The sequence below is a fragment of the Aplidium turbinatum genome, chromosome 13, assembly GCF_918807975.1.
Source record: "Aplidium turbinatum chromosome 13, kaAplTurb1.1, whole genome shotgun sequence".
Lineage (NCBI taxonomy): Eukaryota > Metazoa > Chordata > Ascidiacea > Aplousobranchia > Polyclinidae > Aplidium > Aplidium turbinatum.
The window spans coordinates 4,050,303-4,065,527 of NC_137484.1; the positions used below are offsets into that span (position 1 = coordinate 4,050,303).

Here is a 15,225-nt window from a genome sequence, read left to right on the forward strand (position 1 = left end):
AAGAATGCAAAGAGAAAGATTTGATTCGTTTATTCTCAGAAGGAATTCACGTCGGCTACATAGCCGAGTGGTGAGAACCCTGTAACGGCAATCGAAAGAGTGCCGGTTCGACACCGGTCAAGAGCATGCAGCTGTGTCAGTGGCAGGACACTTAAAGGCTTGCTTGAAGATGGACACGAAGATTGGCTTCCTTGCCTTCCCGTCCTCTTAATCAAATCTTCAACCACCAGGTGTAAGTCTGGATATGACAAACAAAAGAAGAATGTGAGGAAACCGAAATATGAGGCGTTTCTTGAAGAAACCACTGGCAGCAGTGGCCGAGTGGTTAGCGCGTTGGGCTCGCAGTCAAGAGCCTGCATGTTCGACTCCAGCCACCCGCACTTGCTGTTGTTTCTCTGGGCAAGAAACTTTACGATAATTGCTTCTACCCAGTGATCGATTTCGAGTAATGAGAAGTACCAAATAGTCATAAGTAGAGTAGACAACCGGAAACAGACATTGCCGTCGGCTGCAGCGTGAGTCAGGTTTACGTCGGAAGGCGTACACCGATGCATAGCGCTCAAGTCCGCTTTCCCGCAATGCAGGATAAAGATATGGCAAACAAACAAAACCGACTAAGCTTCTGTGTTGTGAGGTCATCAGAGCATTAGCATATGTGCGGCAAGGTTGGTCACAAATGATCCACATGAAGTCCAGGAAGAACGCGGAGACAGTGAGGCACCAAAGTAACGTGGAAGTTATGGATATGAAAGTATCAAGTAAGTCATTTGCGTCATTGTCATGATACGTAATTTATTTTCAGTGCGTATTCCACTTTTTAGTTCTTCCCCGCATCATCTTGGCTTACTCGTGAATAGCCGGCCTCGTCTTATAGTTAAATGATGCTGCTCTTATCGAAACTAATTTCTTATTGATTTTTTTATATTTTTTGAATAACCCACTGCCAGTTTTCGATTACATTTTGGCAGCCGATTGTAGCATCGAATAGACAGCGATAGACACGTGTTTCGCCCATGAGGCTGGGCTCATCAGTATCGCACCGTATTCTTGCCACTTGAGTAATCGACCGCCGCTTTACCAGTCAGTTTAACTCTTATCTTTGTGGAAAGTCTCAATGGCTAGCGTGGAAGCTACACCGTTCTGGTTAGCGAAGCGTTACTGCTGCTCGCTGTGCTAGTGAGTAATCAGCCTTGTGCTGATAGCCGGGAAGAACGCCTTTCTTCACACTGTGTTATGTATGTTGTTTTATAGCTGTGTTTTTCAAAAGTTTAAAATGCTTTGAAAGGTTGAGCATCTCGATGTTTCTGTCACTTGCAGCGGGTTTCGTTTTAAAATACGAAAAATAAACGTGACCTTGCAAAATAAAACAACTGGATCTACAACAGTTTATCGTTTCCTCGTTGGTCACAGCGGTAAACCATAATCTCTTCGTGGGAAAATTGTAACATAAAGTTCCCGGATCTGTTCGTCTGCATGCAATGACCGAAAAGAAACACTCTTTTGAAAACGTCTATTCAAAAAGTGTATTTCTGTAAAAATAGCCCACGGCTGTCGAAATTGGGGTGCAACGCGATACACCACTAAACTTGTCACTACAAACCAAATTACTTGGATAAAAGACGGAAATTTTGTCCAGCTGGAAAGCACTAAGCAAAACAGTTAAATATGCGGCCAACTTTCAAGCAACCATTTTACGAAATGACGAGAATAAATTACGATATTTCAAACGCACGTAAGCAGTTACTGTGACGTAATAATGATAGGCATAAGTTATTCAAGCACCTGTTCAAGCCTGGCCCACACCTGCTCAAGTCTGGCTTACACCTGTTCAAGTAATTAAAGATTTAACGATTGATTGATTGAATCTTTATCCTCGGACTGGGAAAGCTTCTTGCAGAGCTTAATCCTGGCAGTTTCGCATACTTGTAGAGGCTTTGAATCACTGACGCAGGCCCGGTCACCGAGATTGACAAAGTGAAGTTTCCGATTGTTGAAGTCTTGTTGCCGGGGAACTATACCATCCATTAGATGCCGCTGAATGGAGAGCAGTCCTTAACGTGCGTTGCTCAAGCGCACACCCCGAGAGTCGAACCAGCGCCGCTTGATCTTGAAGCTTCTTCGTTCCAGAAGTGACGCGCTAACCAATTGAGCTATCGGGGCTGGTTTTTTACGATGATGTAATGTTATGCTGCAGCTGCAAACGGTTGTGCAATTTAAGATAAAGTGAATGTCATCCGAGACCTAACCCTGGCACGCCGTCAGCAAGAAGCGGTTGACTTGATCACATCGAAATAAGTTGAGAATTAAAATAAAGTTCAACCAGCCTCATGTTTAAAAAGAATATATATTTCGCTACATAGTAATTGTAATAAAATTGCGCTCTTCTGATTCGCGTGTGTGACGTCATTATTATTTTGTTTCGGACGCAGGCATTCTTTCTTTATTGGTACACGCGGTGTTTTGTGTTTTCAACTCGTTGCAGTCTTGAGTTTGTTAGCTGGTGTTAGGTTCCTATGTTTACAGAGTAATGATGTTCTTTTCTGTTTACGTATGTATTTATGTTCTGTATTTAGATATCATACCTTTAAGTTAATTAAAACTTCAGTAGCCTAAGTGAAATGTCTGGTTATTGTAACAGAACAATTTAATTAACTTATTTGAAAATGGAAAGCAAGTTTTATAAACCTAACGTCTTCAAGGCTGATCCAAGTTCTGCGCAATCCAAGAAAACCTGGCTACATTGGTACAAACAATTCACAGGATTCTTAGAAGGTACACCGGATGCGACTGATGTGGACAAACTAAGATGCCTGATTGCGCATGTAGATGCCGACGTTTATGACTATATTAGTGAGTGCGACACGTTCGACAATGCAGTCGCTACACTACGTGCTCTTTATGAGAAACCTATCAACAGTAGTTTCTCACGCTACCAATTGAAAACTTGCAAACAAGAAATAAGTCAATTGCTAGATGACTATCTACAAAAGCTAAAAACGTTAGCCAAAGATTGTGATTATAGACAGGTGACGGCAATAGAATATCGAAACGAAGCTATATGCGAAACGTTCATTTCTGGTATTGTCTCTCACGAGATTCGACAGCGTCTTGGAAAACAACACGCCAGAGACCACAACGCTAGAAGCTATTTTCAAGCAAGCTCGTTCCCTAGAAATTGCTCATCGAAACTCCGAACAATACGACAACACTCGGCAGCAGTGGCCGAGTGGTTAGCGCGTTGGGCTCACAGTCGAGAGCCTGCGTGTTCGACTCCAGCCACCCGCACCTGCTGTTGTTTCTCTGGGCAAGAAACTTTACGATAATTGCCTCTACCCAGTGATCGATTTCGAGTAATGGGTAGTTCCAAATTAAAGTCATAAGCAGAGTAGTTGTTGTCGGCTGCAGCGTGGGTCAGGTGTACGTCGGAAGGCGTAGCCTACACCGATGCATAGCGCTCAAGTCCGCTTTCCCGCAATGCAGGATAAAGATAAACAAACAAACAAACAAACAAACGACAGGCCGTTTGTGTCAAAGCCGATTTCTGAGTATCATGATGAACCCAGTACTGCTGCTATTCCAAACCAACTTGCGGGTAGTTCCAATCAATCCAGCTTCAAATCAAAATGTGGATATTGTGGAAGTTTTCCAAAACATGCTCGGTCGCTGTGCCCTGCCAGAAAAGTTAAGTGCTACAAATGCAACGCTTACGGACACTACGCGGTGGTTTGTCGCACGAGTTGGAAGAAGTCTTCTGCAATGGAATCGCTCGCGGTGGTATCATCGTCGGAACCAACAGGAGACCCCCCGACAAAGGTAAATGTTAGAATTAGCATCAATGGCATTTGGGCTAATGCATTAATTGACACCGCATCCAGTTTAGGCCATGTGGATAAAGAGTTTGTTCGAAGGCATAATCTTGTAGTTCACCCTCAATCATGTAAAGTTGGAATGGCGATAAAAGGAAAAGCGTCAAGTAGTCAAGGTTACTGTCAAGTGAACATTTAACTCGAGCAACGCAAATATGTTGATGTCAATCTGGTGATTTTAAAACACTTACTGACTGACGTAATTTTGGGCCAAGACTTCTTAAAACAACACGAGTCAGTAAAAATTGATTTTGGTGGAAAGGAACCATTACTTCAGCTTGGCGCTCTAGGAAAAATTAAGACACCTCTCATGCCACAACTTTTTGAACATTTGACTGCAGATTGCAAACCTATTGCCACAAAATCAAGAAAACAATCTATTACTAATGAAAAATTTATTGGAAATGCCATTCAAACGCAACTAGCTAATAGAACAATTCGTCCAAGTACCTTCCCATGGAGAGCCCAAGTTCTTGTTGTGTCTGGGGAAAATGAAGAAATTCACCGGAAAAGAATGTGTGTGGATTATAGCCGCACAATTAACAAATTCACTGATTTAGACGCTTACCCATTACCCAATATGCAATATCAAGTAAATAAAATTGCACAATACACGTTCTTCAGCACACTCGATCTCAAAAGTGCTTATCATCAAATTGAAATTCCCGAAGCCGATCGCTTGTACACCGCTTTTGAAGCAAATGGTCAACTGTACGAGTACAATGTCATTCCATTCGGCTTAACTAACGCGGTGCCATGGTTTCAAAGAATTGTAGATGACCTTATTGATCGACCTTCTTGCAAAAGTACTTTTGCTTACTTAGACAATGTGACAGTGTGTGGCAAAACAAAACAGGAGCACGATGAAAATCTGCGTCACTTCCTGGATGTTGCTATAGACTGCAACCTTACTTTTAATGAAAAGAAGTGCAAGTACTCATGTGAAACAATTGATCTTCTAGGGTATAGAGTTAAAAATGGAACTATAATCCCAGATCCAGAAAGAGTAAGGCCCCTCCTTCAAATGCCTGTGCCCCGGAGTACAAAGGCTCTACGACGAATTGTCAGGTTATTTGCGTACTATGCACGTTGGATACCAAAGTATTCGGATAAAATAAAGCCTCTAACGAAAACAGCATCATTTCCATTGAATCTAGATGCTGAAAACGCGTTTAAAACCTTAAAACAAGTGTTGGCGGACGCGACGTTGCAAGCTATTGATGAAAATTTGCCTTTTTGTGTTGAAACCGATGCGTCGGACGTAGCACTGTCAGCAATACTTCAACAAAACGGTAAACCGGTTGCATTTTTCTCTCGCACCTTGAATCGCCATGAAAAGCATCATGCAAGTGTTGAGAAAGAGGCCACGGCAATAGTGGAAGCTGTTCGAAAATGGTCGCATTTTCTCCACTGCCGTCGTTTTAGCCTCGTCACCGACCAAAATTCGGTAAAGTTTATGTTTGACAACAAAAATCATGGCAAAATTAAAAACGACAAATTTCTCCGATGGAGAGTTGAACTTTCACAATTTTCTTACGACATTATCTATAGGCCTGGGACTTTGAACGTGGCACCAGATGCTATTTCAAGAGCATATTGTGCCAGCACAGCAGACACTACACTGTACAAAATTCACGACAAATTATGTCACCCAGGGGTGACAAGAATGTTTCATTTTATTCGTATGAAAAATTTACCGTATTCAGTTGAAGACGTTCGACGTTTGACTGCTAATTGTGAAGTATGCTGTGAAGTAAAGCCACGATTTTATAAGCCACCGAATGCTACTTTAATCAAATCTACCCCAACCGTTGGAGAGACTGAACATAGATTTTAAAGGCCCGATACCATCAGTTTCTAAAAATCGTTATTTTCTTACTATCGTGGATAAGTATTCTCGCTTTCCGTTTGTATTTCCTTGTGCTGATACCAGTGGCGATACTGTGATTTCATGTTTGCATAATTTGTTTTCGGTATACGGTACGCCTAGCATTATCCATTCTGATAACGCCAAAGCGTTTAAATTTTCTAAGAGGTTAAAAGAGTACTTGAGAAATTTGTCTGTTGCGACTAGTTTCACATCTGTATATAACCCCCAAGGGAATGCTCAATGTGAACGTTACAATGGTATTGTGTGGACTGCCATAAAACTGTGTTTAAGATCGAAAAATTTACGTACTGCCCACTGGGAAGCTGTGTTACCCAAGGCTTTACATTCGATCCGATCATTGCTTAATACTGCCACAAACGAAACCCCTCACGATCGCTTGTTTAAGTTTTCACGACGATCATCGTTTGGCACTTCTGTCCCGACTTGGCTCGAAGATGGTCCTGTGTATGTTAGACGGCATGTGCGTAACAGTAAATATGAACCTCTTGTTGACAGTGCCGAGATTCTCGAAAGTAATCCGAATTATGCCCGTGTACGTTTCAAAAATGGTCATGAAGCCACTGTATCTGCCAGAGATCTTGCCCCCACAGGACATTCGTCTTCACCTCCGTCACAAGATGGCGTGCTTGAACCTGATAGCATGGGAGTTAGCCCAGCAGATAATAGGCCTACCGACTTACCGCTCGCCGAAGTTGACGACTCGCCCAAAAAGGTTGTGAAAGCACAAACTGAAGTGGGTTGGCGATCATCAAGAGAACGTAAACCTCCTGATAGGCTATCTTACTAAATGTGTTCTCTTTAAGCTACCGTGTTATTATATTTGCTATGTATTCGCTATTAATATTCTCACTATTTTGGTGGAGGAGATTGTAATGAAATTGCGCTCTTCTGATTCGCGTGTGTGACGTCATTATTATTTTGTTTCGGACGCAGGCATTCTTTCTTTATTGGTACACGCGGTGTTTTGTGTTTTCAACTCGTTGCAGTCTTGAGTTTGTTAGCTGGTGTTAGGTTCCTATGTTTACAGAGTAATGATGTTCTTTTCTGTTTACGTATGTATTTATGTTCTGTATTTAGATATCATACCTTTAAGTTAATTAAAACTTCAGTAGCCTAAGTGAAATGTCTGGTTATTGTAACAGAACAATAACAAGCATCTTCAGTTCTGCAAACAAATTACTGCAATAAATGTTGCATAAAGGGAAACTATGCTGTAAGCCTCTATAATCAAAATTAAAATGATGAGCAAAATTACTTCAACATTTACACATTAAGAAAATTATTTACGTCATGGGATATAAAAACCAATGTTCAAAGTGAAGAATAAAAACCAAGAATGGATTTGGCAAATCTTCTCTCGTCGGTGAATGGTAGTTCTCCCTAAGAGCTATCAACAGGTTCTTGGTGGCAGCTGATGTTGTTTTTCTTTATCCCAGTGTGAGCCGGAATCTCATCCAAACAGCAACCAGTTACGCTTTGCAAAAGCACACAACATGGAAATCTAAAAGTCAAGAAACGTTCGTTCAGTTAATCATGTTGTGTTTGGAAAACGTCATCATTCGATTCAAAAACAAATTTTACAAACAAGAAGAAGGAATAGTGACTGGTGACAACAATTCGGTATCAATTGCAAACATCTGTATGCATTACATTATTAGATCAGTCGCTACCACTATCAACCAGGCAGAAATTTTCAAGAGACTTATAGACGACATAATGTTTATATCATTCGGTGCAGATTTGACAAACGACATTCAAGAAAAATTAAGGCAAGTCTTTGAAAACTGGGATTTAAAGCTTGGTCACAGCGGTAAACCATAATTTCTTCGTGGGAAAATTGTAACTTAAAGTTCCCGGATCCTTTCGTCTGCATATAATGACCGAAGAAACACACACTTGAACTTCTTTTCAAACAGTGTATTTCTGTAAAAATTAGCCCACGGCTACCAAAAACGAGGGGGTGCAACGCGTACACCACTGAAAACTGTCACTACAGAACAGATTACTTGGATAAAAGACGGAACCTTTGTCCAGCTAGCAAGCACTAAGCCAACAGTTAAATGTGCGGCCAACTTTCAAACAATCATTTTACGAATGACCAGAATAGATAGCAATATCTCAAATTCACGTATGCAGTACTGTGACGCAATAATGAAAGACAATTATGAAGTCATTCCAACAGGTGTTTAAAGCTGATGTAATATTTCCTGTTTAAACAGGCCCAAACAGGTTTGACACAATTCTTATGAACGCTGGTGCAATTTTGCCACATGCTTTAGGAATTTCCATGACGTAATATTCAGTAGACTTGAACGGTTTTTATATGACGTTTGATTTGGTGAAAATTGTCGGGAACAAAGCTTCAATTCAGGGTGGTCTCAACAGAAAAAGATGGCACAGGAGTAGAATTTTTAGATGTCCATCATATTATTGACCAGAAAGCCCCAGCAAGATTCTTTACAACCAATTTTGTGAAACCTACTGCAATTAACTCAAAATTTTTACACGGAATTTCTCATCATTCCACACATGTTTTCAATTCAATCATTTATGGAGAGGCAATTCGCATGCGCCGACTTAATGAACGTGAAGATTATTACCTTAATTATTATTCCCATGCATAGACTCGGGTTTCAACAAAACTATCACGAAAGAAATGATCACCTTGGCAAAAACATGGAAATCGCGTCTTGGACCTAGCATTAGCAAACGAAATCAAAATTAAAAAAATTATTTGGGCCACTTCTTTTCCACACCTTTTGAAAGTTACCGCCAAAGAAGCAAAACTAAAACCAATGCAGCAGTCGTTTTTAAACGCCCAGCAACACTTGCAAACCACTTAACGAACTATAAATCTATTTCCGTAAGCACAAATCTTAAACCTGAAACAGGGACATCGCAACCTTGTGGACAATGTGCACTTTGCGGGAAGAGAAAAAATCATCAAACGAGTATGGTGCCTTCTACCACATTGCTAACTGCATGCTCTGGAAAAAAATTAACCTGAAACAAAACTTAACCTGCAAAAATTTTGGAATTTACGTCACAAAAATCAATACGTTGGCCAAACTAAAAACCCCTTTTCCGTAAGATGGAGAGGTCACCGACACAATTGGAACAGCTTTGATTGCAAGGACAATTCAGATAAAGCAGCCTTACTAAAACATTTTCACCGATTTCACCCCAATATTATCAAGAATAAACCCACCCTTCCAGATTGTTTCGAAGTTATTTTCGTTGAAGAACCTAAACCTTCCATTCTTGATAGCCGAGAAAACATTTGTTTTCATATTTTAAATGCAAACATTAAAATTAAAAAAATGTTCTTACCCAAGATCAGATAGAATGTTTTTAGAAATGATAATAGGCTTCACTGTAATTTCAAGGGTTACTGTTTTCTACGGTTTTAATTTATCCACTGTTGCTACTATTTTTTGTAATTAACGCTTGTGTTGAATGAACCGAACCCCTCCCTAATGTTCACTTCGCCTTTATAATGTATGACCTAATTACCTTTATAATTTGCATAAATATGTTTCATTATTGCTGCTCGCAGACTAATTTCGCAAACCAATTTGTTCCTTGGCATCCACATCAACAATTTCAATTAATTTTACAAACTGAACTGCTGTTTTTGAATGATTTGCATTTCTTGATACCAATTTACTTGACCTGTTGATAGCTCTTAGGAAGAACTGCCATTTACCGACGAGAGAAGATTTGCCAAATCCATCCTTGGTTTTTATTCTTCACTTTGAACATTGGTTTTATATCCCATGACGTAAATAATTTTCTTAATGTGTAAATGTTGAAGTAATTTTGCTCATCATTTTAATTTTGATTATAGAGGCTTACAGCAGGGGTGTGCAACCTTTATTACAGGAGGGCCAGATACTAACAACTGGGTGAAACCGCGGGCCGCACGTTTATTTAACATATGATTTCTAGTAGTTGCAGTTCAGTGCGAAATTTGCAGCTGGTTTCTTTCCCCAACAACTTTTTTCCAAATGTGCTCGCAAATCGAAGTCCGTTTTTCAAGGGTTCGTCTGTCAGAACCGATTGATAGGGAGATTTCATGACGCCCAATTTAGAAAAAAAATTTTCGCACAAATACCTTGAGCCAAAAAGAGCCATTTTTAAAGCCATGGATTTTTTGAAATGTGGAAAGTCATCTTAGTTGAGATGTTTTCGATAAAAATCGCCAAGATTCATTTCTAAATAGGCTACTTATACTTTCAAATCCGTTTTCTCTTGAAGATCAATCAGTTCAAGTTACATCGGCTGGTGCTTTGCCAATGTCTGTGTTGAATGGCGAAGCAAATATACCGTACCTAACAAATGTTCATGAGATTTAAGTCATTGAAGTCCTTGAAATGAGCTAAAAATTCATACAACAACTTTTCAAGTTGGTCTGCAACTTCAGTTTTCTTCTCAGGATACATTCCATAGTCTCTCAAAGTTGGAAAGTGGTAAAGATTTCCTGTCTGTGGTCACAGCGGTAAACCATAATCTCTTCTTGGGAAAATTGTAACATAAAGTTCCCGGATCCGTTTGTCTGCATGTAGTGACCGAAAAAGAAACACTCCTCGAAACGTCTATTCAAAAAGTGTATTCCTGTAAAATTAGCCCGCGGCTATCGAAAATTAGATGCAACGCCGTACACCACTAAAACTTGTCACTACAGAACAGATTACTTGGATAAAAGACGGAGAATTTGTCCAGCTAGCAAGCACCAAGCAAACAGTTAAACTTGCGACTGACTTCCAACAAACAATTTTACGAATGAATCAGAAAAATTTGTGATAACTCAAAGGCACGTCAGCAGTTCGTGTGACGCAATATTTCATGTTTAAACAGGTTTCAAACTAAAACAGGTTTAAACAGGTTTGACACAAGTCTTACGAACGATGGTGCAATTTTGGCACATGTTTTAGGAATTTCCATGACGTAATATTCAGTAGACTTGAACGGTTTTTATATGACGTTTGATTAGGTGAACAATAGTCTGGAACATTGCGGCCCCTAGTTATGACAGTCTGACATGGCATAACTAAAAAAGAATTGACGACAATTGTGAGCCAATGAATAAAAACACATGATACACAAATTGTTTGAGTCACTCACGTTTAAGTTATTACGCAAATACAAAGGGCATGCAAAGAATGAACAGCAATAAGAATAAACACGACAATACATGAAATTGGTATCATAGGTAGTAGGTACACGCAAAAAATGACGCTATATACAATGGTTGCGATAATAACCGACTGTTCTGGGCTCAGACAAGTGTCGGCCACCGCAGACAAAACCAGGCTCAAACCCTAACACTTAGGTGTTCTTTACGGAGGCGAGGCACGAAATATCCCTCAACACATAGTCTACTTTCACTTTCCCCGTACTCTCATCATAGTTGCAGACGGCAACTTTAGCTCTACGAACCACAGGCTTCCCTTTCCTAATTTGTGGAACTACCTCATGCACCCTCCCAAGTTGATACTTCCCACGTTTACCAATGTCCTGGAGAGAACCTACCACTACAAGTTGACCAGACTCCAAATTCTCGGCCATTTTTAGCCATTTTTTCCGGCCCTGAAGACCTGGCAAGTAAAAATCGATCCATTTACTCCAAAACTGCTGAGAAAGTGACAAATTGAACCGATAATCCCTTCTTAATTGGTCGCGATCATGTGGTTGCCCAACAGCACAGTATGGGTCTAAGTATGGGGTCAAAAGTGAGGCAGGAGTGATGACAGTAAAATCCCTAGGGTCGTCACTCAAAGGTACCAAAGGGCGTTCGTTCACGATCCGAACGGCACTGCCTGTGTACGTAAGCAGTTCAATAAAATTGGGCTTACGACTTAAAGAGTCCAAAATGTGAAAAAATGCAATTTTAAATTGTTTAACCATTGCCTCCCAGGCGCCACCTTGCGCCGGAGCATACGGAGGTATAAATTCTCAGTTTATCTCTCTCTGTCTCAGGGCGTTGTGAAATTCAGCTGATTCTATCAACTCGGGTAACTTCTTAGATGCTGCCTGAAAGGTACTTCCATTGTCGGAATAGATAGCATTAACCTGCCCACGTAAATCTGTAAACCTTGTAAAGGCAAGTAAAAAATCATTCAGCGACAATGACGTAACCAGCTCAACATGAATAGCGCGAGATGCCATACATGTGAACAAGAGTCCCCAAGCTTTTTTGTGACTTCTACCTTCAACAAAGGTTAAAGGTCCAAGATAGTCTAAGCCGCAATCAAAAAAGGGTTTCCTATGCGCAGTTGTGCGAGACAAAGGTAAATCAGACATGAGCTGCCTTATAGGCCGTGCTTTCTCAATCGCACATACATCACAATCATTAAGATACCTCTTCACGGAGGCATTACCATTAGCGATCCAAAACTTTTGTCGCGTAGACAACAAAGTGTGCTGTACTCCACAGTGCGCATTTCCATTATGATGCGACAGTACAACAAGCCTAGTGAAGGGGTGCTTCGAAGGCAAAACAATCGGATGCTTTGCTTCAAGAGAGATCTCGGGAGAATTACTTAAGCGCCCTTCAATGCGGATTACACCAGCGTCATCTACACAAGGTCTGTACTTTTTAAGTGAACGTAATTCTTTCAAGCGTTCCTTCTCACATTGCGAAGCGCCAACACTACCTCGCTTTATCACTTCCTCAAGGGCATCCGGCGATCGTTTGGTCATTAAATGTACCACATCGCCATACACGCTCTTCTGAACAAACTTCACAGCCAACTCTGAAGCACTGTTAAGATAAGATGCATCCAGTTTTGGCTTCACAAAGCTACGCTTTCTCGTTTTACAGCACAAAAATTCAACAAAAGCAACCAAATAAGCGATTCTCTTTTTCATAACATACAAAGAAGGTGCGGCCTCGATCAATCTGTGAAGACCACCCTGTCCAACGTCAAGCGACTCCTCTTCGTCACGAAGATATAGGCTATGGACAGGTACTGGAGTGGCATTTTCTACAGATGGAATTTCCTCACACTGGTAGAGAAGACTAGAACCATTTAACCACAACTCTCGAAATTCTTTCTTTGTAATAAGATTTGGCCTTGTGCCAACATCAGCTGGGTTCATATCGGTAGGGCAAAAACGCCAATCCTGGGCTCCAGACAACAATAAATTATGCTCAACTCGACGCGTAATAAACTTATTCAAACGTAAATCAGGGTTTTTAACCCACTGCAACACAGTACGAGAATCACACCAAAAATACTTAAGGCAGTCAGGCATCTTCAATGCCTCGTAGGCCTGCTTCACGAGTCTTGCAGTATTCAAAGCGGCAATAAGCTCTTTCCTAGCTATCGGCCAAGAAAACTGATTTTTTACAACAATGGTAGATTTACCCAGAACGAAAGACACACTAGGAACTCCGTTAACCAGTCTACGTAAGTAAACAACAGAAGATAAAGCTTGATTCGAAGCATCACTAAACCCATGCAATTGATATGAAACAATATCATCCGGACTGCACACACCAGAGTTTGCAAAATACCATCTCGGTAACGAAAAATCCTTAAGCAGGTCCAAAGAGCGAAGCCACGACTCCCACTCTTTAACAAAGCTATCAGGGACCTCGGTGTCCCAATCAAACTTGTATATCGCCAATTGCTGAAGTATAAGGCGTGCTTTTAGAAAAAATGGCGCTCCAAAGCCTAGCGGATCAAAATTTTGTCCAAGCTGACTGAGCATACTTCGGCGCGTGTGTTTAGCTAAGGGCTTTAAGGAACATGCGATACGCATCTCGTCAGACTCGGTTTGCCACACACAACCCAATGTCTTCGCTGATGGCAAAGTCATATTTTCAGTCTGAAAGTCAATGTCACGAATCAAAGGTGAAAGCATCTCATTATCCAAATTTGACAAGACAATCATAGCCTCCTTGTTAGCACTCCACTTAACAAGTTTAAACCCACGGCTATCAAACAAAGCAATTGATTCATGAGTGATTTGCTGAGCTTCCTCTAAGCTATCAGCCGAAAATATAAAATCATCCATGTACATATTATTTGCAATATTGCAGAGAGTCAATTCACCAGCACTGCTGGGATTCTGCTCGATCATTTTCTTTATAGCCAAGCAAGCGATATACGGGCTACTCTTTATTCCCCAAGGGTGTACACAAAAACGAAATGGTACCATCCTACCATTTTCAAGGTCATCATCTTCAAACCACAATATACGAAACAAATCCCTTTGCGACTCAGGTAACTTTATTTGAAAGAAGCATTTAGTCACATCAGCCATGAGACCAAATCTACCAAGCCGAAATCTAGCCAAGACATCTACCAGAGGGTTCAACAAGTCAGGACCCGAAAACATTACATCATTAACACAAGTTCCTCGAAATTCAGACTTGCCATCGTAAACAATGCGCTTTTTTAATTGTGACGTAACAAAGTATGGTAAATACCATTCAAATCCCTTGACATTTCCTCCTTCACCAGTACGCTCAATATAGCCATTTGATTTAAGATCTTTCATGGTGTCAGTAAGGAAATCACGAAGTTCAGGTTGTTTTAAAGCCTTCTTCCTTAAAGCAGCAACTCTATCTGACGCCAACACAAAATTGTTAGGTAGATCAATATCTTCCTTCAACGGAACAGGTATCTCAAATCGACCATCTTTCAACTCAATATTCGGTTCAACAAGTTCTCTAGCCAAAATGTCATTGCGAGACAATTCACAGGTTTCATTTTGCAAGGTCAAATCCTGAATGACTTTATTCAGGTCTGCTATTTCCATATCGCGAGACTCAATTTTACGCTGAAAGCCAGAGATGACATCCGACTCTGAAGACGTCTGCACTCTGCACACGTTAGCAACGCTTTCATCTAAGGGTGACTTACCACCACAAGCCAACCAACCGAGAGGAGTGAGTAAAGCATGCGGTTCACTACGATTTTCACCAACACGCTCTTCTTTTGCACACATCAAATAAGCGTTGTCGTTGCCAATCAGTACATCTACAGTACTACAATCATTCAAATGAAACATATTCACGTCATGAAAATGACGGAAACCATTTAAATCTTGTTTATGCGGTAAAGTTTTAACATCGTCAGCCCAAGCTGGGTTAACCACCGAAGTTATATCACAAAACAGTTCATCTGTCTCTAACGACTGGATGTTGAGTTTAACAAGGTCAGCACAAGTAGCTTTCTGACCAGCCAGGGTATCCATTTTAAACGACGCTTTATCGTACGGTTTAAGATCAAGTTCACACACTAAATCACTCGAAACAAACGTCAACTGCGAACCAGGATCATGCTGACAATACACCAACTTCGATTTTCCAGTCATTGGATTCAAAACACGAGCAGCAGTAACGCGGTTAAAAGCTGCTTTAACATTTCCAATCTTAACATTACGCACAGGAACTCTGGCACGAGCATCATCTTTCCCAACCGAATCCAGAGAATCACGTGACGTCACATAAAAATC

General features: G+C 40.7%; 1 protein-coding gene across 1 annotated transcript; it reads left to right on the forward strand.

Annotated features, from left to right (window-relative positions):
• The first annotated feature begins 2,663 nt into the window (after window positions 1-2,663).
• On the forward strand, window positions 2,664-6,544 carry LOC145782368 (uncharacterized). The gene is made up of 4 exons (XM_082594153.1): window positions 2,664-3,229; window positions 3,564-3,813; window positions 4,144-5,313; window positions 5,900-6,544. The coding sequence occupies exons 1-4, from the start codon at window positions 2,664-2,666 to the stop codon at window positions 6,542-6,544; spliced, it is 2,631 nt and encodes an 876-aa protein (XP_082450279.1).
• Window positions 6,545-15,225: the final 8,681 nt, after the last annotated feature.